The sequence below is a fragment of the Nematocida parisii genome, assembly GCF_000250985.1.
Source record: "Nematocida parisii ERTm1 unplaced genomic scaffold supercont1.1, whole genome shotgun sequence".
Classification (NCBI taxonomy): Eukaryota; Fungi; Microsporidia; genus Nematocida; species Nematocida parisii.
The window spans coordinates 144,085-164,695 of record NW_013524646.1 but is presented as its reverse complement, the minus strand read 5'-3'; the positions used below and the strand labels follow the sequence as shown (position 1 = coordinate 164,695).

Below are 20,611 nucleotides of genomic sequence, written 5' to 3'. Positions count from 1 at the left end.
ATTATAAATCTATAATGGCAAAAGAGGAGAAAATACGTATTTCTGGTTTTATTGCTGTTTTTATGATTTTAGTCATAGAGGTGTTTTGTGTTATAACAGAAAGTGATGGAATTAATGCACATACATACTGGAAGAATAAATCTGAGTTGATTGAGAAAGCAAGCATGAGAAGAAGAGGGTATTACAACAGATTGAAGAAAGAACTATTACGCCAAGAAACAGAATATTTCTTCTGTAAAATAGAAACAAACCTTAAATTCATAGAATACAGAATAGCTAATATAGAAGAAATAGTTAAGGTAATACATATAAATAATGAACAAATAAAAGAGATAACCAACAGAAGAGATCAAGATATAGCAATTGATGATCGAGTGACAGCAATAGAGATATCTTTGAGTATGATTGATAAAAAAACAGTCGAATTATTCTACATATTTGAAGAAATTTCATTCTGGATAAGCACAATTGATACAGATATTCTGAAAATAATTGAATTGTATTACACTAAAGAAGAAAGATTTGATTCCATTAAAAATAGTCTTATTTGGAAGCTTTCTGTGCTAAACAAACCTGTAGCTGTTGAAATGACTGTTTTATTGTTTTTATCTAAAATAGAAGGAATGTCTGATTTTAAAGGGGATACAACTAAAATAGTAAAGGATATAAGAGAAATAGTACTTGTGTCAGAATATGCACCAGTAGTGGAATATTTAAATATAATTAATGCCCTATTGAGTACATATAATTATGATATAATAGCTGCTGGCAGTGTTGGACTGGATTATTTAGCAAAAACATCTGTCTGGCATGTAAATATATCTGAGAAGGGAATCTCTCTTGGTGAGGTATATGTCAAAATAATGAAATTGTTTAGACGTGAAATCAGTTGGGAAAGCATTTCTTTAATGGATTTAACACCAAAGTCAATTATAAACTTAATAGGATTTGAGTATTTTATATCCGGAGGTATAATAAACCCGAAAAGAAATGATTTCTTTAAGTCATTAGAATTTCTTATGACAAACATAGAAAAAGTCTCTTACGATCCAAAACTTAAATTACCTGTGTCTTTAGAAGGGAGTAGAAATATGTATATAGATCTATTTAAATCATTATGGGAAGTTTCTGAAGATGCAGTGCATAAAATATCAGATGTATCACATAAGTGTTCTAATTTAGGCATTGATTTATACTTATTTAGAATGCTTAGAAGAAATTTCATCTCTTGTAAGTGGATGTACTCACTTGATTTTAGTTCTATTAAAATAAATAAGTCAAACCAGCTTAGTAATACTTGGTCTGAGATGATTGACTTGTCATATTTACACCCCCTGTGGTACATATGCCTAGCAAGTAAAATACATAAAACCCCATTGGATACAGACAAGCTGCATCCGCAGAATTCATTAAAAAGAATTGTCAGTCTATTGGAAGAAAAGGAATTTATAATATACCTAGGGCAGATTTACAAAAATGATCCTTCTGGTTATATTCAAATAATGAAATTATGTATTGGTATATGGTTCTCCACTAATATCAGAATTGTAATTGGAAATTTAACAGAACCTCCAGAGGTAGACGTATTACTAAATGAATTTATTAAGTGCCTATCTCCTGGAAGAAATATATTTACGACTCTATCTTAGAGCTGTTGTTTACCTTATGAGAATTTCCTTTAATTATGTATATTTGAAATTACATTGCTGCATATGGATTATATATGTATGAAAGGTCTATAAAAGATGATGCTTTTTCGAAGGTATCAGCAATCTCACTGAAAATTGTTTTTACCTCTACCCAGAAGTCACTGAATGTGTTCTTTGCTATTTTAGCTACCAGAGCAACCGGATCACACATTATACGACTGGCCATAAAGTTAATAGTGTCTATGTCTTCAACAATACTTGTATCTCTGGCTGCTCTTCCTATTGAATAATATGTGTATATGAAAGAGACTGAGCCAATCACTACTGCCATGTATACCATAGCTATGAAAAGAGTTCTTCTAAGTCTTGCTGCTTCTTCTTCGGAACTTAGCGCATTCTTTTTCTTGTACGGATTGTTATCAAGAAGGCATTCAGTATACAGGAACATAGCCCGGATAATAGAGAATGCCACTAGGCCAGCTGCACACTCTCGTAAGTATAAATCAGATATTTTTTTCTTAAACCAATTCACTGCAAACGAATTTTCATGCATGTAAATCACTAGTGCAATTGTTAGTCCATAAAAAACAGAGTATACACTTGCTATTCCATAAAATACCTTTGTACCACCAACCGTATTTACGTTAATTGACCAAAGAGCATTTTTAATATTTTCTATAAAAATAAGAAATCCTCTGGGAAGTGCTACTATAGCATACGCAAAAATTATATATGCAACAGACTGCATCTGACTACCAGAATTCCTTGATGTATGACAGACCTGTGCTATTATAAGTGGAAAGTACATTATACAATCACAAATAATTGTCATAAATAATCTTGAATTATGAAATTGTGTTGAGTATACTTTGTACGTATTTAAATAGAATAAAAATGTTATTATGTACATAACTTCCATATACCCAACATGGATAAGATTTCTTATAAATTCAAATATCCACAGGAATGCGTCTCTTATTAGTGGAAGAACAAAATAAGTTGACATCTCTTCAAATATATTTCCCTCTTTTCTGCACGGATGATCCTTAGGAAGATCACCTACAAATACTTCTTTGTTATGTTTACAGAAATTTATACCAACTGCATATTCATCTACAACGAATTTATTCTTAGGGAATTTTGGCTGTTTGGCATTCTCTTCTACCATTATTGAAAATTTTAAAGGATGAATTATTTTAATTTTAAAACTGATTTTACTTAAAATAAATCTGTAATTTGCATAAAAATTTGTAATTTTTGTAATAATATCATATTATACGATACGCCCCGAAAATACCTTGAAATATGTGAATGTTGGTTTTTTGATATGTTTGTTTGAGTATTTGATCTGATTAAATAGATTTATATGGGATATAATAGATTTATTGTACAGTGGTTACTTTAAGCTGGTTATTCGGGTTGTACAGTGGATTATTATTATAAATCCAGTTTAAAGAACTCTTTGTGTTTGATTAGTAAGAAATTGTTTATGTCAATTGGGTTAGTGAGAAGTTCTTTCTTTCTGGGCCTTCCTCCTTTGTTTATTTTTCTTTCTCCTACTTCATATAAATTATATACACATGGTGTGTCTTCAATCTCTTTGATTATCTCTTCTCTGCATCTTTTTTCTCTTTTTAATATTACGGGTAGGTCTATTCCTAGTATTTTATGCACTCCTGTCTGCTTTATTGGGGTTTTTAGCTCAAGATACCCCTTTATTATTAATATTCTGTTTTTAATAATATACCAAGTGGCGTATCTTATTCTTGGGTCAATTTTAAGGTTTTTTGTTACTGACTGGTTTAAACCCAGCAGCATGGCCATAAATGACCATCTTCTTCCTGTCTTATTTTCTCTTGCCATTTTTGTATTATCTACGCCTATTATAATTTATGCTAGATCTATGATAACTCGAGAATCATATCAATTTATTCCTCTGAAATTGCTTAAATTTCTATAGAAATTCTTTCAACTTATGGAAATACTTTTTGCTTATTATGTATAAAATAGCTCAAATAAACAGATGCTTTCTTCTGTTTAATATATACTATATTATAAATTGCTTTGTGTCTTCTTCTTATTAAATGCGCACTAACACACTATCTACACTGCGCGTCAATGTACACAAAGAATGTATTGTTTTATGATTTCGGGTTATGATTTCTTCTAATATTCTATCAGTAATAAACATACTTTATATGGGCAGTGTTCAGCGTGGCTGCTTCTGGTTATAGAAAAATAGTAGAATATATATTAAAAATGGTTTCTTAAGAATATGAGTGGACGATTCTTTACTTTTCTTTATCACAATTATTACATAGAGTGTTAGTGAATATATATTCTCTTGTCTGGTATACTATTAAACTGTTCTTGTGAGTATATTTGGATTGTTTCGAAATAGTTCACTATACTTCTCAGAGTATATTTTTAGGAATTCATTTTATTCTAGTATTGCAATGATTTATACCCTTCTGTCCTACTTATATAAATACACTAACTGTTGTATAGACTGACTATCCCATTGAATTTACTTTTGAGTTATTGCATCTACTCTATTTGTATAAGTACTCTATAGCAATTTACTGTTTTTGTCTATGGAATATTTCTCTAGTGATGAGGAAAGCTCTACAACCACTGTAATAACACAAAACCCAAAAAAGAACCGGAATATATCACTGTGCCTTTCTGTTTGTATGATTTCATTCAAAATAAAGCAGACTCTTTCTTTATTATCCAAGAAGCCATTTGTCCCTGTATCCCATCCATCCGCCTTTAATATTTATATGAAAGAAAAAGGGAAGGAGGAATATAAGGAAGACAGTGCAAGAGATGGTCTAAATAGACTCAAACTCTTTCTTTCCCTCTGTGAATTAGGGATTGAATGCAGAATTGTGTATAAAATACGGCTGAAAGACTTGGCATATGAAGAGTCTTTAGATATAGTCTCAGGGAGAGCTATTATATCAGACAGCCAAGACTTTAAATCGGAGCACATTAATATTGCAATTACCTGTTATGGCACTGTTATTAACAATACTATATATGGAAATAAAAAAATAACTGCCGCATTAGAATCCGAAATTCCCAGAAATACAAATGAGAACTGCCCGTTTTATAAACATGACTGTAGCCACTTGAACATCCTCCCTACAAATAGAAAAGAGGGAAATATTCATCCGCTATACAGAATAGAACCAGACAATAAAAGGTACTTAATATATCCTAAGACTGTGGGTGCAGTGGGAATGATAAAGGACACAACAAAAAGACACATTAAAAAATCAAAGATCCAAAAAGACAATTCACTAAAAATATATCCAATATCCCACTTACACCGGCTTCTGACGTATAATGACATCCTACAAAGGAATAAAATCCTAATAGAAGATGCCATCCCATTCAGAATAATAAAGAAAGATAGTCCAAAGATGCCCCGAAAATACAATAAGCACATAAACCCAAGCAAAAAACAAGTTTTGCCACTGAATATTCAATCTACTCCATCTCCAAGGACTGAAATACTCATAAATCCAATACCTGGTGCTGAATTGGATAGTACTATACATACTGAATTGGATAATGAATCTGAGCGTATTATAAAAATATATGCACCATGGCAAATAACTAATAAAAAGGAATGTACTACTAATCAATCTCAATATCCTAGTGTGATTATACCCAATATGATTCCTAAAGATATGGTATATTTACTGGAAACAGAGTTAATTAAGCATAATATACCTGGTATAGGACATATCCCTTATATAGGAAACATTTATAATTACCACGATAAAAGAGTAGAAAAGGTTTATAGTGGATTGTTATTAACTAAGACAGAGTATACTTCCCATAAAACAGATATTGTAAAACATATTCACAGCAGTCTAATACGTGCTATTACAATACAGAAAAGTAAACTAATCCTAAATATTCAGGTTATATCCAGTTTGTGTATGCAATATTTAGACGTACTAAGTAATATTAGCTAAACCCAATGATTAAAAGACTCTCCTGCTGTATATGTGAATATACTATACTTCACCCTTTACTCTACAAATAATATTTCATTAATAGATATGTCTCTAGTCACATACCTAGAGTGTCCTTCTTTGTATATATACCTTGGTACAGAATATGTCTTTTCCACGCTATTTATATTCTCTACAGCATTATCTTCTGGTATGAATGACTTATTTACTATTTTCTCAGATGTATTACTGTTCATATTAGAAATAAAACAAAAAAATATTATTTCTGTGTAATTATGGAGTATATCTGTATTCTCTGTCTATAATACATATACTAAATACACTTATCTGCTATTAATACGTTCAATTACCCTCAGTATATTCCATGATTATTTTCGGGTTATATTTGTTGGCTTTTGATAGTGAGATCCAGAATGTCAAGCAAAATCATGATATTTGGAGTGCCAAATATGTGTGTGACAGCTTTTGTGATTGAAAGCCGTCTATATAAGGACGGTGTGGATTTAATAAATAACAAGTTTTCGTATATCTAAGCCTTCAAGGAAAAAACAGCTATATTCCTTGTTTATATGATTCTTTATGTTTATATATGCTATTTCTTGTAATGCACTTTTCTGGGTGTCTGATTTTTATGTATATACAGTGTGTTTCAAGTTATAATCTTAAATTATTCTGATATTCGGACTATAATTATATGATTATGTTGTGTATATTTGGTTTTTCGAGTGTTTTCGGTTATTTTGGGCTTCTTCTATTTTTCTTACTATAATATTTCTTGGTATTGCATTATGTGTATATATTTATAATTATTTGTTGGTAAATTTAAAATGTCTGAAGAAGAGTCACATGATACATCTCATAGCACATCGGTGGAAAGTGCATGCGAGGAAAAGGATGTGGAACAGCAGGAAGTGGACATAAAAAAGACCAAAGTTTATCACACATTCTCTATGGGCAGTAAGTTTTTCTATATGCTGAAAGAAGTGCCGATTTTGTACTTTATTGGGATTATCATATCGTTTATTTTATACGCCGTGCAATATGTAATTGTATGTGTGAATATAGACGTAGACATAACGATATACTCAAACGAAAAACCATTCCCTTGGGCACTATCTAAGATACTCACTTTAATCAGTGCGTGCATTCTGTCTTGTACCGCGATTGATGGGCTGTTATACTATACAAGCGGGTACTTAATGGAGAAAGTTAACTTTTTAACGCTTACTATGTTTTATACCAACAGTGTATCTACTCTTCTCTCTTGGATTATACTTATCTTTGGGAGTGTTGTTTATCTTAAACTAGCAGAGGTTGACTATAAGATAAAGCCAAGCCATTCTGTTGGTGTAGAGCAATCTTTAACCACATGCTGTTTAGCACTGCTTATTGTACTGTGCAAGAACATATTTGTTAAAAAAGTACGGATGGGGTTCAACCACACAAACTATCTCATGCGTATACAGCGGTGTTTGATTGAGCACCAGTTTATCAAGACATTAGAACTAGTCAAGAAAAGAATAAAAGGGCAGAAGAGCGGTAAAAAGAAAAGATACTGGATGTTTTCTCAGCCTGCCCAGGAGAGAGAAGGTAGTGAAGAAGACACACCAAATCCAACAGAGGAACATAATGAAGAGATGGATGCAGAGAAATACTTCAAGCCAAAGTCTTTTAGTATGGCTCTTTCAGACACGTCAACAGACATCAAGCAGAAAATGATTATTTTCAAAGAGTTTGAACGAGTTATGAACACAAAGATATACCACATGGAAAAGGGCCTTGGTGCATCAACTGATATAAAGCAGGAGTCGCTTAAACGTGCAGAAAAGATTGCCATGTGGCTTGGTGCTGACAAAAAGAAATTTCAAGTGCGGCACTTAAAGAAATATGTTGACTCTGATTATGTTGATAATATTACATCTGTGCTGGGACTGTCAGAGACACAGATACTCACAGAGAAAGATATCGCTGCACTTATTGAAAGAACGAAAAGAGAAAAGTATGCAGTTAAAAAGAGTCTTGTACAGATGGATAAAGCCCTCCTTCGAGTAAGTCACTTTATAACCGGTGCCATCTTTTTATTTGCAGTGATTGCCCTTTTAGCACCAACTATTTCTGCAAATGATGTAGTAAAGGGAGTGTTTGGCACCTTCTTTGGTCTTGGATTTATTTTCCAGACAAGTGTTAAGAATGCAATTGACAGCGTTATTTTCTTATTTATTGTACATCCATACGATATTGGTGACAGAATCCGGGTGGAAATAGATAAAGAAGAGCTGAACATGGTCGTATCAGAGCTAAACGTATTTTCTACAGTATTCTATGAATGGAACGGATCTAAGATATACATACCAAACCACGTTCTACTGCAAAAGGCAATTGTAAATGTAAGAAGAAGCGGGCTAATGGCAGAGAACATTGTATTCCAAGTGGCATTTGACACTGTCCCAGAAAAGATTCAGCACTTAAAATCAGAAGTAACAAAATTCATCAAAAAGCATCCAAAGGACTTTTCACCGTACTTTATGTTCAACTACCATGCGATTGAAGATGCGAACAAGTTGCACCTTAAAGTATATCTACAGCATGCAACCAACTGGCAGAATTATGAAGCATATTTGCAAAGAAAGGCAAAGTTTATAATGTTCTTAAAGCAGGCAATTAATGAACAGAAGATAGAATACTTCTTGCCAATACAACGACTAGAAATAGTGGCAAGTAAAACTGTCCATTAGTATAATAAAAGCATAACCCGAATTTTTTGGTAATCCATTACTAATAATACTGTTACATGTTATAACTTGAAAGTTTTCCTTCAGTTTTTTTAATTTCGGATTATTTATTTTTAAGTTATTTTAATTTTATTACCATATAAATAATAAATCTCTTCAGATTATGAAGAGTTTACAACTAAAATTAAAAATAAATAATTCGAAATACAATGAAAGTACATATACTACACAAGTCAGTGCACAAAGCAGTGCGTATACTACACATATACTACACAAGTCAGTGCATAACCCAGTGCATATCCAATACATATACTACACAAGTCAGTGCATAACCCAGTGCATATCCAATACATATACTACACATGTCAGTGCATAACCCAGTGCATATCCAATACATATACTACACATGTCAGTGCATAACCCAGTGCATATACAGTATATAAATATAAATTTATTATGTGATACAATTGGATATAATTTATCCAGAAATTCTAAATCTGTTCAATATCCACTCTGGCAAGTGTTATAGAAAAGCACTGTAAAAAAATAAATAAGAAGTAAATCAGATTTGACCAAACATAAAAAGGTACCAAAAGATACCCAGAAATAACAAGAACGCACATAATGATGGGCCAAACTAAAAAAGAAGGAACCACTTTCCATGCACGCATTATTATATTTGGTGTTCTATCACAGTAGTGCATGAGTGCATACACTTTACGCTGTATAAGGAGAGGATCACTCATTTGGATTCTCCATGCAATATCAGAAGATGATTCAAATGTGCTTTCTTTATACTGTGGGACTTGTTCTATTACAAATGCTGTATAATTATCCCTTTCACAGGCATAATCAATAACTATCTCATGTGCAACAATCCGAGTATCTCTTATGTTCATGTTAAATGATTTTGGATCTGTGAATATTTGTGTACATGGGAGGTCTCTCTCTATAAATATTTCATTTTTCACAAGAGTTGACCAGTATCTCTGTAAGGCAATTAGTGCCAGTATTACTCTTTGTGCACTTGGTGTGTGCACGTTAGTTATTTTCTGACTATCTCTGATTATTGCACTTGCATATTCAAATAAATACAGTCCCTTCATCTCTGTGTATAACTCAGAAAGTGTCCATGTATGCGTATGCTTCATTCTGTGATGTCCCAGTTTTGCGTGCAGATTGTTTATTTTTTCAAGTATCTCTGGCGCAGTACAGAAATATGCCTCTCTGGCATACATACACTCAGACAAAACACTGTCAAAAAAAACATCTTTGTTATATTCTTGCTTTAACCTGTCAAATATTTTGTATACGTATATGTACGATGAAATATACTTTTCAATCAGAAGAATAGATGACTCTACTAAATTATTATACCGTGTACTGATTGTATACTGTATTGTATCTATATATGATGCACTGTGTACAATAGTTCTGATGTGAGTGCATATCCATCTGACCATTTTATCATCCCCATAGGAAATGACCTTTTTCTGTAGAAGAGCCTCATACGGCAGAATATTTAATATTTCATCTAATAGGGCATGGTATAAAAAAGACCATTCTTTGTTAAATTCCATTCCTCTTGAAATGGCGCACAGATCGTGGTATGTGGGTGAGTCCTGCAAGTGGGCACAGACTATTTTGTGAATGACTGGCATTGCATCAAAGAGTGCACATTCCATCAGATGTAAATTATGATTCTAATTATTACATCGTACAGGCGCATGCAGAGAGGTACTGCCTTTTCAAAGTAAACAGGGCACAGTGGCAGAATGGTTATTGCGACGGCTTGCTAAGCCGTGACCCTTTGGGTTCGTGGGTTCGATTCCCATCTGTGTCGTTTTTTGTTTATTATTTATATTTTCTTTTATTTTACCCCTGCATGCCATACAAAATGTATAAATGGGCAGAGAGCAGGCTGCGTCCTATAAGCAGTGTGCTGGCACCGGAAATATCTGGCAAATTTGCCAATAGTAATATTTATGTGTACAGCCAGTGTGAGAGAGAAAAAATCAGAAGAACCGATAAGAAATCAGATTATAAAATAAAAATAATCCTTGACAAGATCACTGGACGTAAAGGGTGGCACTCTCGGCAGAAGTATACACTCTGTAATAAAGCACTGAGCACGCAGGTATGGATGGATCTGTATCAGGAAATAGGCGAGAGTGGTATTCTTAGTCTGTACTCTAACTATACAGTAATGGAGAGGTATGGAAATAGGTATATTCTGCACTTAGCAAATGATAAACTGCCTGTGCATGAAAATGACAAGAACAAGAGTAATCTAGTTAAAGTATTCGAGTTTAAGGAGATGAAAGAGATACATGCAGCAGATGTATACAGTAAAGATGTAATTGAGGTGTACACAGATGAAATAAGTACTTTATTCTTTCGTATACAGAATGACACTGTAAGTATAAAGGGAATAATTGGGTCGTTCATAAAAGCAAAGAAAGATAAAATAAAAGAGAAGCACGGTGAGTGTGCACAAAAAAAGCCAACAATATTAGACTGTGAAATACAAAGTGAAACCGTGGTAAGGCTGCTTTACACAATAGTAAAGAATCTCTTTTCGGGGATACTTCCAGAGAATGGACTAATGCGAGTAAAGCAGAAGATTCGGTGGATGGCAATGAACAAAAAGTATAAAATCAAGACATCTGACTTACTCTCAGGACTAAAAACCAATTTCAAGCCTAAAATAAGAAATAACAATCCACTTCTGTACAAGAAGTACATGACAGAGACGTATTCCTTTATATTTCTAGTGTGTATTCCAAATATAATGGCGTGTTATATAAAGGATACAACAAACCAAACCAGCACGCCAAGGTTCTTTTTCCGCCAGCAATTTAAAAGACTGGAAAACCAGTTTAAAGACAACTACATAAAGGAATACTTTCAGATAATAAAAACCCCAGAAATACCCGAAACCCGCCTAGAAAGTAGGTTTTTAAGAAAAAGAAAGTGTTCTGAAAGCGGAGAAAGAGAAATTTCTGATGTATCATTTCTCCAAGAGAGTTTTTCAGAGTACGCGGCAGTAGATGAGACAGTGCTTGGTTCTGATATTTCAATGGAAAATAGTATGCTCAACTCTGAGGATACATCTACCTGTACAGACATAAAAGGCAAAGGAAACAGTGCAGCTGAAAAAATATCAGAGAATGGTATAACCCGAAATAAGAAAGTATCTGGGAAAAAACCTGTACAAAACCGCACTCGAATATATAGTGCATGCCAGAAGATAAGCCCGCTATATGATGAAGTGTTTAGAATGAATCTTATCCCCAAATCGGAGACGTTTAGGCCTGTTTTTAAAAAAGTATACAACCCAATCAAAGTATTTGCGCCTTTAAAGCACATTCACCAAGAAAGAATGGTATGCTGCATTCTTACGAGAGAGGCACAGGAGAGGACGGAGTGGGAGATTCAAAATAATCTTTTGCTAAGGAAAAGGCAGCCCAGAGTACGTACAAACAATTCAATATTTAGGGTGACAGATATATTTCCAAGAGTGCATAATTTTAGGAGCAAATTCTCTGATAACTTTGCGAATAATAAGCCACTGTACATTCTTATTCTTGATATAAAGAGCTGCTTTGATAATATTTCTACTGCTGCTTTAAATGGTCTAAACATTATACAGAAGCTGTTTGGAAGGGAAGAGTATGAGGTATATACTGTGGTAGAAACATCAATCAATGGGGTGAAGATTGTGCGGAGGAAGGCACTTTATCCAAACGAAAATATACAAAGTGAATGGGAAGGCCGGCAGAACAGAGACCCGCACGTTAACCACAAAACAGTATTTAAAGCATACCACAACAAAGAGCTGTTCACACAAATGGAGATAAAAGAGACTTTAGAAAAAGAGATAAATCATAGTATACTACAGCACAGAGATGCATACTATAAAAGAGTCATAGGAATTAACCAAGGAAGCCGATATGCATCACATATGTGCGGATATTTTCTTGCCGCACTTGATCCAATAATAACTGAAGGCCTAGTTAACACATGCATGGCCCGGTATGTTGATGATTCGGTGTTCTTTTCATGGAGCCTGGATGAATTGTCTTTGGTTGTTGAGCGAATTAAGGGGCTGGAAACCGCCGGTGTTATTCTTAATATGGCTAAGTGTAAGTTATACACGTCAATAGAGGATGCTCCCAGTGTGTCCATTGCAGGGATTATTCAGTCAGAGTACAAGCCCACCTTTAAGTGGTGTGGGATGCACTTTGACACAAAAACACTCTTTCCAATAATGGTATGGGAGCATAAGCCAGCACCTGCGCTAATATATAGCAAAAAAGAGATTTTTCTGAAAATACTGCTAAACCTAAACATTAAGCACACAGCAGAGCTATTCCACTCAGAAAACCCAAATAAGTACAGAAATGCCATGCTCTTCATTAAGTGCCAGATACAAAAACTACTGTGTATCCTAGAGAATAAAGAGTGCACTCATATGCGAGAGGCATGCTTAGAATACTTACTTGACCGATTAAAACACACCTTTATAGGGAAAGGATGCCTTTCTCAGCAGAGAGTAAAAGAGTGCTTCTATCGAACACTTGATATATGCCAAGAAGAGATGAAAAAGTCGGCTGCATAATCAGAAAATTCTCCAAAAATGTTTTTGAGTGCATCCCTCGCTTTAAACAGACTTATTTGAATAAAGAATAGAAAACACTTAAAATTATGCTTCATTATCTGGGAGTAAATTGAGATTTATCCGCCTGCTCTTAATTAAATCACAGAATCCAGAAATAGCCCTAAATTGAATATTATGTGATATAGTCCAAAATAATCAGAAATATAAATGTGTAATTATAATAAGAAAGTAATTAATAGGAAAATCAGTTACTTGCAGATCAATTAATACAAAAATCTGTTATGTATAATTAATATTGCAGGAGTAAAGAGATCTTGGCCATATAAGCATAAAGGCATCTTGAGATATTTTCATATTATTTTAAGTAGCTCTGGGTATAAGTATAAGTATATATTCTTATTTCCGCTGGTGGCGGAATATTCTGCCAATTTTCTGTTATTTAGTCTATTTTATAGAAATTTTGCGTTCTGCACAGACAGACAAATAAGCAACAAAAATTTGCAGTAAAATAAATGCCAACAGTTCTTGTTATAGACGCATCCGCAGTAATTTCATCAGAACTGTCTGAGATGGAGTACAGTAAGGGGTACATTCCACAAGCAGTGGCAGATGAACTGAAGTGTCAGAAAAGCAATGAACTCTTCTCTCTGCACACATGCAAAATAGAAATACGCAATCCAAGTGAGAAATACATTAAAATAGCACAAGAAAAAGCAGCTGAGCTAGGATATTCCTGCCTCAGTGATCAAGACATTCAATTAGCAGCACTTTCTTTAGAGCTATCAGCTGAGTATAATTCTTTATTCTCTTCATGGATGAATACAGAAAACATCGACAGCACAACAGAAGTAGTCACAGTAACCCGCGATATGACTTTAAAGAATCTTATAGCAACGCTAGGTCTGCAATTACACGATACTTTCCTACAAAGTGACAAAAAGTATTTGCAGAGGTGCTATACATGCGCTCGCATATACAAAACAGAAGAAAAGATTGACTTCTGTAAGTCGTGTGGATATGCAACAATAAGCAAAGTGAGCTACACCGAGAAAAATGGAAAAATAGAACTATTCTTAAGTAAGAACTATACACACAAAGAAAGAAAGATTTACACCCGGCGAGGAAAGGAAATAAAGAGTGAAGACCAGAAGGCGTACACTGATTACAGAATGCATCAGAGAAAAGATAACAGAATGGATAAAAAGCAGATAGAGAATAGTATGGATCCGAATGGATGGAACTGTCTATAATAAATAATTGTTTTCTTTGTTTGTAATGTATTTCAGGAATAGGAGCTACATGGATAAAATTGGGCTGTCCATGTCCTGCACTTTAATTACGTACATTGGGATTGTGTCTGGCCCAACTCTTCTGTGGGATGAAATCAGGGACAGAACCATTACGCGCGTTTGCCTAATGGCACAAAATGCATTTGTGTTCTTGGATGTACTGCTGCTTATTTACGTAAGCAATACTCGCGGATATGTCAAGGAAGAAGAGTACGTGGTTGGCGGAAAGTTTTGCTATGAGTGCAGGAAGGCAAAGCCCGAAAGAGCGCACCACTGCTCTCGCTGTGGTAGGTGCATTAACAAAATGGACCATCACTGCCCATGGGTTGGATCGTGTGTTAATGCAAATAATCTGGGCAACTTTATTAAGCTAATTACCAGTGTACTGATTAGTTCTGTTCTGTCACTATTTCTGCATGGATACGTATTTCACAAAAAGGTTGGAATGGTGTACGACACTCTTTCCATTAACATTCCCATATGCTTAATTGGGCTAAACATAATAATACTGTCCTTTATCTCTGTGGCAGTGTTTTTAATACTTTTACGCCAAATACGCCTCCTTATAAAAAATATAACGTACTTAGAGTCTCTACAGATCCGCATGCTAAACCGCCTAGGAATATCCGTGCCAGCAAATCCGTATGATCGCGGTGCAATGGGAAATATTAAAGCATCTTTAGGATCACCAAAAGACTTTCTGCTGTGCAGAGAGCCCGAGAACGCCTTTGCATTTGGATATAAAGAGTACTGGCCGCCTCTAAGAATGACTAAATCCATAAGCAATACCCAGGCAACACTTAATCCATCTGTTTGATAAATATACCAGAAGTAATAAGTGAATATATAAAATCCGCAGCCTGCTAATATATATTCAGGTAGTGCTTTATACCCTGAACCCCAAAATAACCTGCAAAAAACAGATTTCTGTTATATTTCAGGGATTGTGCCATGTGCTGTTCAGATTACTGTAGATAACTTCCTGCTCATATCGTATTTAGTACTAAAGCACCATAAATATACAGCAGCGCCTAACCAAGATTTAAATAGATAATGGTACTGCCGCAAGCATGGATTGTTAGATATATACAATTACATATAGCCAGAAATACCTAAAAATGTAAATATCCTTATGTTACATAGCCATGTACCATGTAATCGTTTGATTTATGATTAATTCATATTATAACAGTTACTTGGGCTGTTTGGGTTGTTTCTATCGGGTTGTATTTAGACCTTTTTATTACTCTATTAATACGTGAGTATATTCTAAGACAAACAGGCTTTACTCTGCTATTTACTTAAATAAAGATGCTTTTAGACTAATTACACAGGAAAAGAATTAATATCCTTGAATACTCTTAAATATTTCTATTATGTACAAGGAATAAGTACTTTATAACGGATTATACTGACACTGCCTGCGCATTCATGCTTATTGCAAATATAATAAAAAGCACAGCATATTAATATTATTTATATCTTATTCTATTATACTTTAAACTAAAATATAACAATTCGAAATAGTTCTAAATTCTTTCTTATCCTTACTTTCTTTATCTAATTTTTTATTAGTTAACTATGATGATAAGGAGCGAATGCAGTAGAAACAAACTAATATAAGCAAGAAAATAAAAAATATGAAAATTAAAAAAAGAAGAATTTCACTCTCATACAGTGTAATAGGACAAGTGCTAATGATATTGCTCTTTCTTGGTTATATATGGTCGGATGTGTATTTGGATATGATTGTTTCTCGTATAGATAAATATAAAATAACTTATTCCAACAGAGGAGTTCTAATTACTCTTCCATATGAGACTATACTTTTGAGTGACTATTACGCTTTGAATATAGCCAGTTGGGGGGATAAATTTTTCAAATACATGGATAGGCACCATAAGAATCCACCCACATAGCACAGGTATAATGATAAGAGTTATTTATCTGACTATTCTAAGGCCACTTTGTCTGTGTTTGAGTCTATGGAATGCGTTGCATTTAATACCGCTGCTTATTCATTCTATACCTTTATTTGCTCTGGTGTATCAAAAAAGAGTAATGATGGGGATTATAAAATATTGGCTTCTTTGTTCCTTCTGTCTGAGGGACTAAACCTGCCTCTTAAATTTGCAGCCACTAAAAACTGCGCGTTAATTATTCTTAAGAGTAGAGATGGTGAAAACATTCTATTTAAACACATTAAAATCTTACAGAATATAATCCAAAGTGGCGTGTCCTTCCTGGGCTGGAAAAAGAATCAGAAGGTCGGTGATGTAATTAATTTCTTTATGAAATATTGTGAAAATCCTGTAATAGAGCCCCCTTCACTTCGGAAACCAAATCTGTACAGAGAACGCATTACAGAATTGCTCAACTGTTCTCCTTCTTATTTGATACAAATAATCCTAATTTTATACTTAAAAAAGAAAAAATATTCCTATAAATTCAATATTGTGGTGTACAATTTTTTTTTGGTTAAAACAGTTTATTGATATAAGTTTCGAGGGGCCTCAGACGGATGGTCGTCGAGCGCCACACACTCTCTTCCTATTCTCTCTAAGCCGTTCCTCGTGCCCCTAGGGCGGTCGTAACAAGTTAATGTCTTTGTGGTGTACAATATATTAAGTGAATATTTACCACCATCAAATAAAGAAATAAAAGATATGCCCGAAATAGAGAAAGTAGCAGAAAAAATATTTATGCGGTGGTTTATAGTAAAAGATGTAGAAAAAGATGACTTTTTTTCATGTTTTAATATCTGTCGTGGCATTTTACCAGCATTTAATATAGCAGAAGAAATTATTTGTAACTTACATCCATTGGATAGTGATAGCATATCATCTTTCATGTACCAGATTAACCTATCAAAAAGAATGTTTATGGCTTCACTGAATCCTAGCTATTCGGGTTATATTATTAATAACAATTATATGAATCTGCTACAGCTCAAAGCACAATCTACTATAGAATATGTGCCTTCACTAGAGAATACAAATATATAAATAATACACATTTATACATAACTTATGTTTACTTTATTGATTTTAATTCACAGTGCATTTCAAGAGTATTATTTCTTTACCTTCTCTGCTACTTCTTTACTCTCCTTTTATTCTATTTAATACTATTTTTATCCCTTACAATTTATTTTAAAAATAAATTTATTCAAATATTATTAGTAATAACTTTCCTGATGACACTTTTTATATTTGCTGGAAAGAATAAAAATGAAATAATTTTAAATTCTATAAAAATAAAGAACCAATGTTTATTACTGGGAAATCCTATTGAGAGCAGCTAACAAAATAGATTTGAGGTTATCTTTCACAGTTTCAACGTTATCCATGAAGGGATAGTACTGTTTGCACTCCTCAGTGTAAATATATTTGAATATACCAGTTGATTTTATCCACTTATCGTGAATTGGAATACTTATTATAAGATTTCCAATGAACAGCACCATAGGATTGTTTTTATATTGGATTTTTGTTTCTGAATGGATTAAAAACATTTCAATAATTTTAGATTTATAATATAGATTCTCTAGATCACCACAAAGAAGCAGTCTGTTTGGACAAGTGTATTTGCTATCTAGTGCAGACTTTATTCTATTAATGAAAGTATATTGTCTATAACTTAAAAAGGAGAGTTTATCTAGATAAATATCTGCATAGCACTTCATTACATACTCAATATGGCTTGCTGGATTGGTATATTTTTTTTGTAGTGTTTGTAATTCTTCTTTGGCACTACTATTATAATTATTTAACTTATTTTTAACATCTTTGCATTTAAACGCATTCGAGTCTCCCTTAAACTTGTTAGTAACCCTTATCTTAACAACAGGTGAATTTGAAGTCCGGGTTTTTTTATAAATAGCACAAAAAGAAAGGACATTAGTTGTGCTTATTTGATTTGAATCATTTTTTAAAGAATAATTAAATTTACAAGCAGCACTTACATTTTTGTTTCTTGAAAGAGATTTAAATGCATCTTCTAAGTGCATTCCTACCACTTTCTTAATTTCTTTATAATTTATGTACTTGTTATTCAGGTCAATCGCTTCATTTATCTTTTCTGTGCTTCCCGCTACTTCTCTTATGACATATAGAATATTAAATAAAGTGAATGCAATGCGGTTTCTACTATTTAATTCGTACGAAATATCCTTGCAGGGCAAGTCTTCTACAACTCTACTCCACTCTTTATACATGGTGTAATCCATAGGCAATAGTGGAGCACTGTACTTACTAAAGAATCTCTTTAACTCTTTAGATGGGTTGGGCAGATGGCTTATATCATATTTCATAGTTTCAGGATCAAAAGCAAAGAAGGAGAATATGCATAGAAGAGCAAGTTCAGTCTCGTTGCTATATGTTAATTGGTTTCGGGGTAAACAACATTTGCTAATTTTTGTAGTGGTTTTATAAAACTCATTAGATTTTCTATTATACTCTGGTATATCACAATTCGCAAGCATATTAATATTATCTATATATGGCGTTGGGAGCATCTCTTTCTTCAATTCGCATTCAACAGACCTTAAATCCTTAATATATTGTGTGTTTTTAAGTTTTTCATTCAATTCTGCATCAATAAACAAACTATCAAATATTTTTTTTATACTCTTTTCTGTCTCTATGCATGGATTTTCATTGGTTTTACTGGATAGATGCACAGACAGTAACTCATACACTGCTCTTACAAACTTTTCGTACATCTCCACAGTGTCTATATACTCAAAGAAGTACGACTGAATAAGAAATTTCGGGTTATTCAAAAAGTTGCCTGTTAAGAACTCTTCGTAAGTATTAGGCATCGAGAACTCTTCTGGCACCTCTAGGCGAGAAGAGGGGACTGCAGTGGTGAGTCGCTTGAAAAAATTAACTATATATTCTGTTTTATGCTGGTATACCAGATTTGCAACTATTCCCTCTTTCGGGCTTTCTTTTATACTCATACTTAAATTAACATGAAACACATTCTCTGTTCCTTTCTTCTTTAGAACAAGTGTTTTATTTCCCGAATTTGCTGTTTGCTCTTTTATTTCAATAGGAATATTTACTCCCTCAGCAAGAAGAAATAGAGAGGCAAGGATATATAAACTATGTGAGCTTTCTTTGTAGTTTCTCAGAAAAAAAGCCAATGAGTCAGATGTCTCTGATTCAATAGATAAATAGCTATCTTCTGAGGGAAACATATTAATTAAGAGCAGTGCAACTTCTTTTATGTAATCATCAATGTATTCGTGTATAGCGCCCCCATATGATCCATCTTCGATTTTATTGCTTTTTATACCATGGAAGTATCCCCGTAAATTCTTCAAATACTCGCTTTTTTCTATTAAATATTGATAAACTGGAGCAAGACCGCCATGTGGATGTATTACTAAGTTGTCTTCTAATTTTATTTTCTGTACTTCTTGTGCCTGTTCAAATGATAAACGCGCGCACACGCTACATATATATATTGTTAATAATACTATAATCCTGTTCTTACACAATACCCCTTTTGTTATAATTCGGTTGTTGCTATTTAGAGCGTATCTCTCCTTCATGTTTTAATATAATTTAAATTAATTCTTTTTATATTCTATAAATAGAATTATTATCAAAATTTTTATTCTTTAAATAATTTGAATTCTTCTTGAACAATAAATGAATAAGATTTGGGTTATATTTATAAAGTAATTATTACACAGAGAACAGTTAGTTTTTGTATTTTCTAGTTAAGTACTAGTCCATTTTATTTAATTATACACTTTAATTAAGACAAAATTAGCAAAAAAGTTTAATTTCGACTAAAGCAGACAAACTACTATTTAATTGCAGTTATTATAATATATATAAGAGATTTGTGGGGCTATATATAATATGAAGTTGGTATGTTGCTTTCTATAATTTGGCAACTTATAAAGTAATATGTACTATATTTATAGTATACATGATGTGTGTTGATGTTATAGCAGTACGTGTGTCTATTGGGGTAAGCAACGGGTGCTTATATTCTTCAAAGGATTCTCTTTTTTATAAAAATTCTTAAGTTTATAGAGGAGCATGTGTGACTGGTTCGAATAAAAACAATTTAATGGTTTCCTATTCTTAACTGGTTCTAGTCTCTTTATTTAGATGCTTTATTTGCTCTATTTACTACTCAGATGCAATATTCAGTGGAGTATAACCGATATAACCCGAAATTCATATGAACTGAATATCTTTCTATTATATAACATGTTATAAAAGTTCGCTCTTTTAAATTTTGAGATATAACATGTTGTTCTACGTTTGTCACTAGAATATTCTATTGTTATGTGGCTTTGCTTTCGACT

The 20,611-nt window shown here is 33.2% G+C and overlaps 14 protein-coding genes and 1 non-coding gene across 15 annotated transcripts; 10 read left to right on the top strand and 5 right to left on the bottom strand.

Annotated features, from left to right (window-relative positions):
* Positions 1–14: 14 nt before the first annotated feature.
* Positions 15–2,436, top strand: NEPG_00101 (uncharacterized protein; the record flags this gene model as incomplete). The annotated part of the gene is made up of 1 exon (XM_013202481.1): positions 15–2,436. One exon carries the CDS (start codon positions 15–17, stop codon positions 1,647–1,649), a length of 1,635 nt encoding a protein of 544 aa, XP_013057935.1. The 3' UTR covers positions 1,650–2,436.
* On the bottom strand, positions 1,607–2,817 carry NEPG_00100 (uncharacterized protein; the record flags this gene model as incomplete). The annotated part of the gene is made up of 1 exon (XM_013202480.1): positions 1,607–2,817. The coding sequence occupies one exon, from the start codon at positions 2,815–2,817 to the stop codon at positions 1,699–1,701; it is 1,119 nt and encodes a 372-aa protein (XP_013057934.1). The 3' UTR covers positions 1,607–1,698.
* Positions 2,818–3,014: 197 nt separating this feature from the next.
* NEPG_00099 (uncharacterized protein) lies at positions 3,015–3,572 on the bottom strand. The gene has a single exon (XM_013202479.1). It carries the CDS (start codon positions 3,510–3,512, stop codon positions 3,087–3,089), a length of 426 nt encoding a protein of 141 aa, XP_013057933.1. The 5' UTR covers positions 3,513–3,572; the 3' UTR covers positions 3,015–3,086.
* A 671-nt stretch (positions 3,573–4,243) lies between these two features.
* NEPG_00098 (uncharacterized protein) lies at positions 4,244–5,699 on the top strand (the record flags this gene model as incomplete). Its single annotated transcript, XM_013202478.1, has 1 exon — positions 4,244–5,699. The coding sequence occupies one exon, from the start codon at positions 4,244–4,246 to the stop codon at positions 5,636–5,638; it is 1,395 nt and encodes a 464-aa protein (XP_013057932.1). The 3' UTR covers positions 5,639–5,699.
* NEPG_00097 (uncharacterized protein) lies at positions 5,461–5,874 on the bottom strand (the record flags this gene model as incomplete). Its single annotated transcript, XM_013202477.1, has 1 exon — positions 5,461–5,874. The coding sequence occupies one exon, from the start codon at positions 5,872–5,874 to the stop codon at positions 5,695–5,697; it is 180 nt and encodes a 59-aa protein (XP_013057931.1). The 3' UTR covers positions 5,461–5,694.
* A 591-nt stretch (positions 5,875–6,465) lies between these two features.
* On the top strand, positions 6,466–8,395 carry NEPG_00096 (uncharacterized protein; the record flags this gene model as incomplete). The annotated part of the gene is made up of 1 exon (XM_013202476.1): positions 6,466–8,395. The coding sequence occupies one exon, from the start codon at positions 6,466–6,468 to the stop codon at positions 8,371–8,373; it is 1,908 nt and encodes a 635-aa protein (XP_013057930.1). The 3' UTR covers positions 8,374–8,395.
* Positions 8,396–8,861: 466 nt separating this feature from the next.
* On the bottom strand, positions 8,862–10,055 carry NEPG_00095 (uncharacterized protein; the record flags this gene model as incomplete). The annotated part of the gene is made up of 1 exon (XM_013202475.1): positions 8,862–10,055. One exon carries the CDS (start codon positions 10,053–10,055, stop codon positions 8,862–8,864), a length of 1,194 nt encoding a protein of 397 aa, XP_013057929.1.
* A 76-nt stretch (positions 10,056–10,131) lies between these two features.
* Positions 10,132–10,213, top strand: NEPG_02681. Its single transcript has one exon. It is a non-coding gene; the product is annotated as a tRNA-Ser (tRNA).
* Positions 10,214–10,255: 42 nt separating this feature from the next.
* NEPG_00094 (uncharacterized protein) lies at positions 10,256–13,068 on the top strand (the record flags this gene model as incomplete). The annotated part of the gene is made up of 1 exon (XM_013202474.1): positions 10,256–13,068. The coding sequence occupies one exon, from the start codon at positions 10,256–10,258 to the stop codon at positions 12,989–12,991; it is 2,736 nt and encodes a 911-aa protein (XP_013057928.1). The 3' UTR covers positions 12,992–13,068.
* A 435-nt stretch (positions 13,069–13,503) lies between these two features.
* Positions 13,504–14,241, top strand: NEPG_00093 (uncharacterized protein; the record flags this gene model as incomplete). The annotated part of the gene is made up of 1 exon (XM_013202473.1): positions 13,504–14,241. The coding sequence occupies one exon, from the start codon at positions 13,504–13,506 to the stop codon at positions 14,239–14,241; it is 738 nt and encodes a 245-aa protein (XP_013057927.1).
* A 25-nt stretch (positions 14,242–14,266) lies between these two features.
* NEPG_00092 (uncharacterized protein) lies at positions 14,267–15,574 on the top strand (the record flags this gene model as incomplete). Its single annotated transcript, XM_013202472.1, has 1 exon — positions 14,267–15,574. One exon carries the CDS (start codon positions 14,267–14,269, stop codon positions 15,095–15,097), a length of 831 nt encoding a protein of 276 aa, XP_013057926.1. The 3' UTR covers positions 15,098–15,574.
* Positions 15,575–15,920: 346 nt separating this feature from the next.
* On the top strand, positions 15,921–16,199 carry NEPG_00091 (uncharacterized protein; the record flags this gene model as incomplete). The annotated part of the gene is made up of 1 exon (XM_013202471.1): positions 15,921–16,199. One exon carries the CDS (start codon positions 15,921–15,923, stop codon positions 16,197–16,199), a length of 279 nt encoding a protein of 92 aa, XP_013057925.1.
* Positions 16,200–16,265: 66 nt separating this feature from the next.
* On the top strand, positions 16,266–16,775 carry NEPG_00090 (uncharacterized protein; the record flags this gene model as incomplete). Its single annotated transcript, XM_013202470.1, has 1 exon — positions 16,266–16,775. One exon carries the CDS (start codon positions 16,266–16,268, stop codon positions 16,773–16,775), a length of 510 nt encoding a protein of 169 aa, XP_013057924.1.
* Positions 16,776–16,946: 171 nt separating this feature from the next.
* NEPG_00089 (uncharacterized protein) lies at positions 16,947–17,285 on the top strand (the record flags this gene model as incomplete). Its single annotated transcript, XM_013202469.1, has 1 exon — positions 16,947–17,285. One exon carries the CDS (start codon positions 16,947–16,949, stop codon positions 17,283–17,285), a length of 339 nt encoding a protein of 112 aa, XP_013057923.1.
* Positions 17,286–17,554: 269 nt separating this feature from the next.
* On the bottom strand, positions 17,555–19,840 carry NEPG_00088 (uncharacterized protein; the record flags this gene model as incomplete). The annotated part of the gene is made up of 1 exon (XM_013202468.1): positions 17,555–19,840. One exon carries the CDS (start codon positions 19,838–19,840, stop codon positions 17,555–17,557), a length of 2,286 nt encoding a protein of 761 aa, XP_013057922.1.
* Positions 19,841–20,611: the final 771 nt, after the last annotated feature.

Bases quoted from the DNA above. Each gene is read 5' to 3' on its own strand.
- NEPG_00099 (XM_013202479.1), bottom strand. From the start codon at position 3,512: ATGGCAAGAGAAAATAAGACAGGAAGAAGATGGTCATTTATGGCCATG.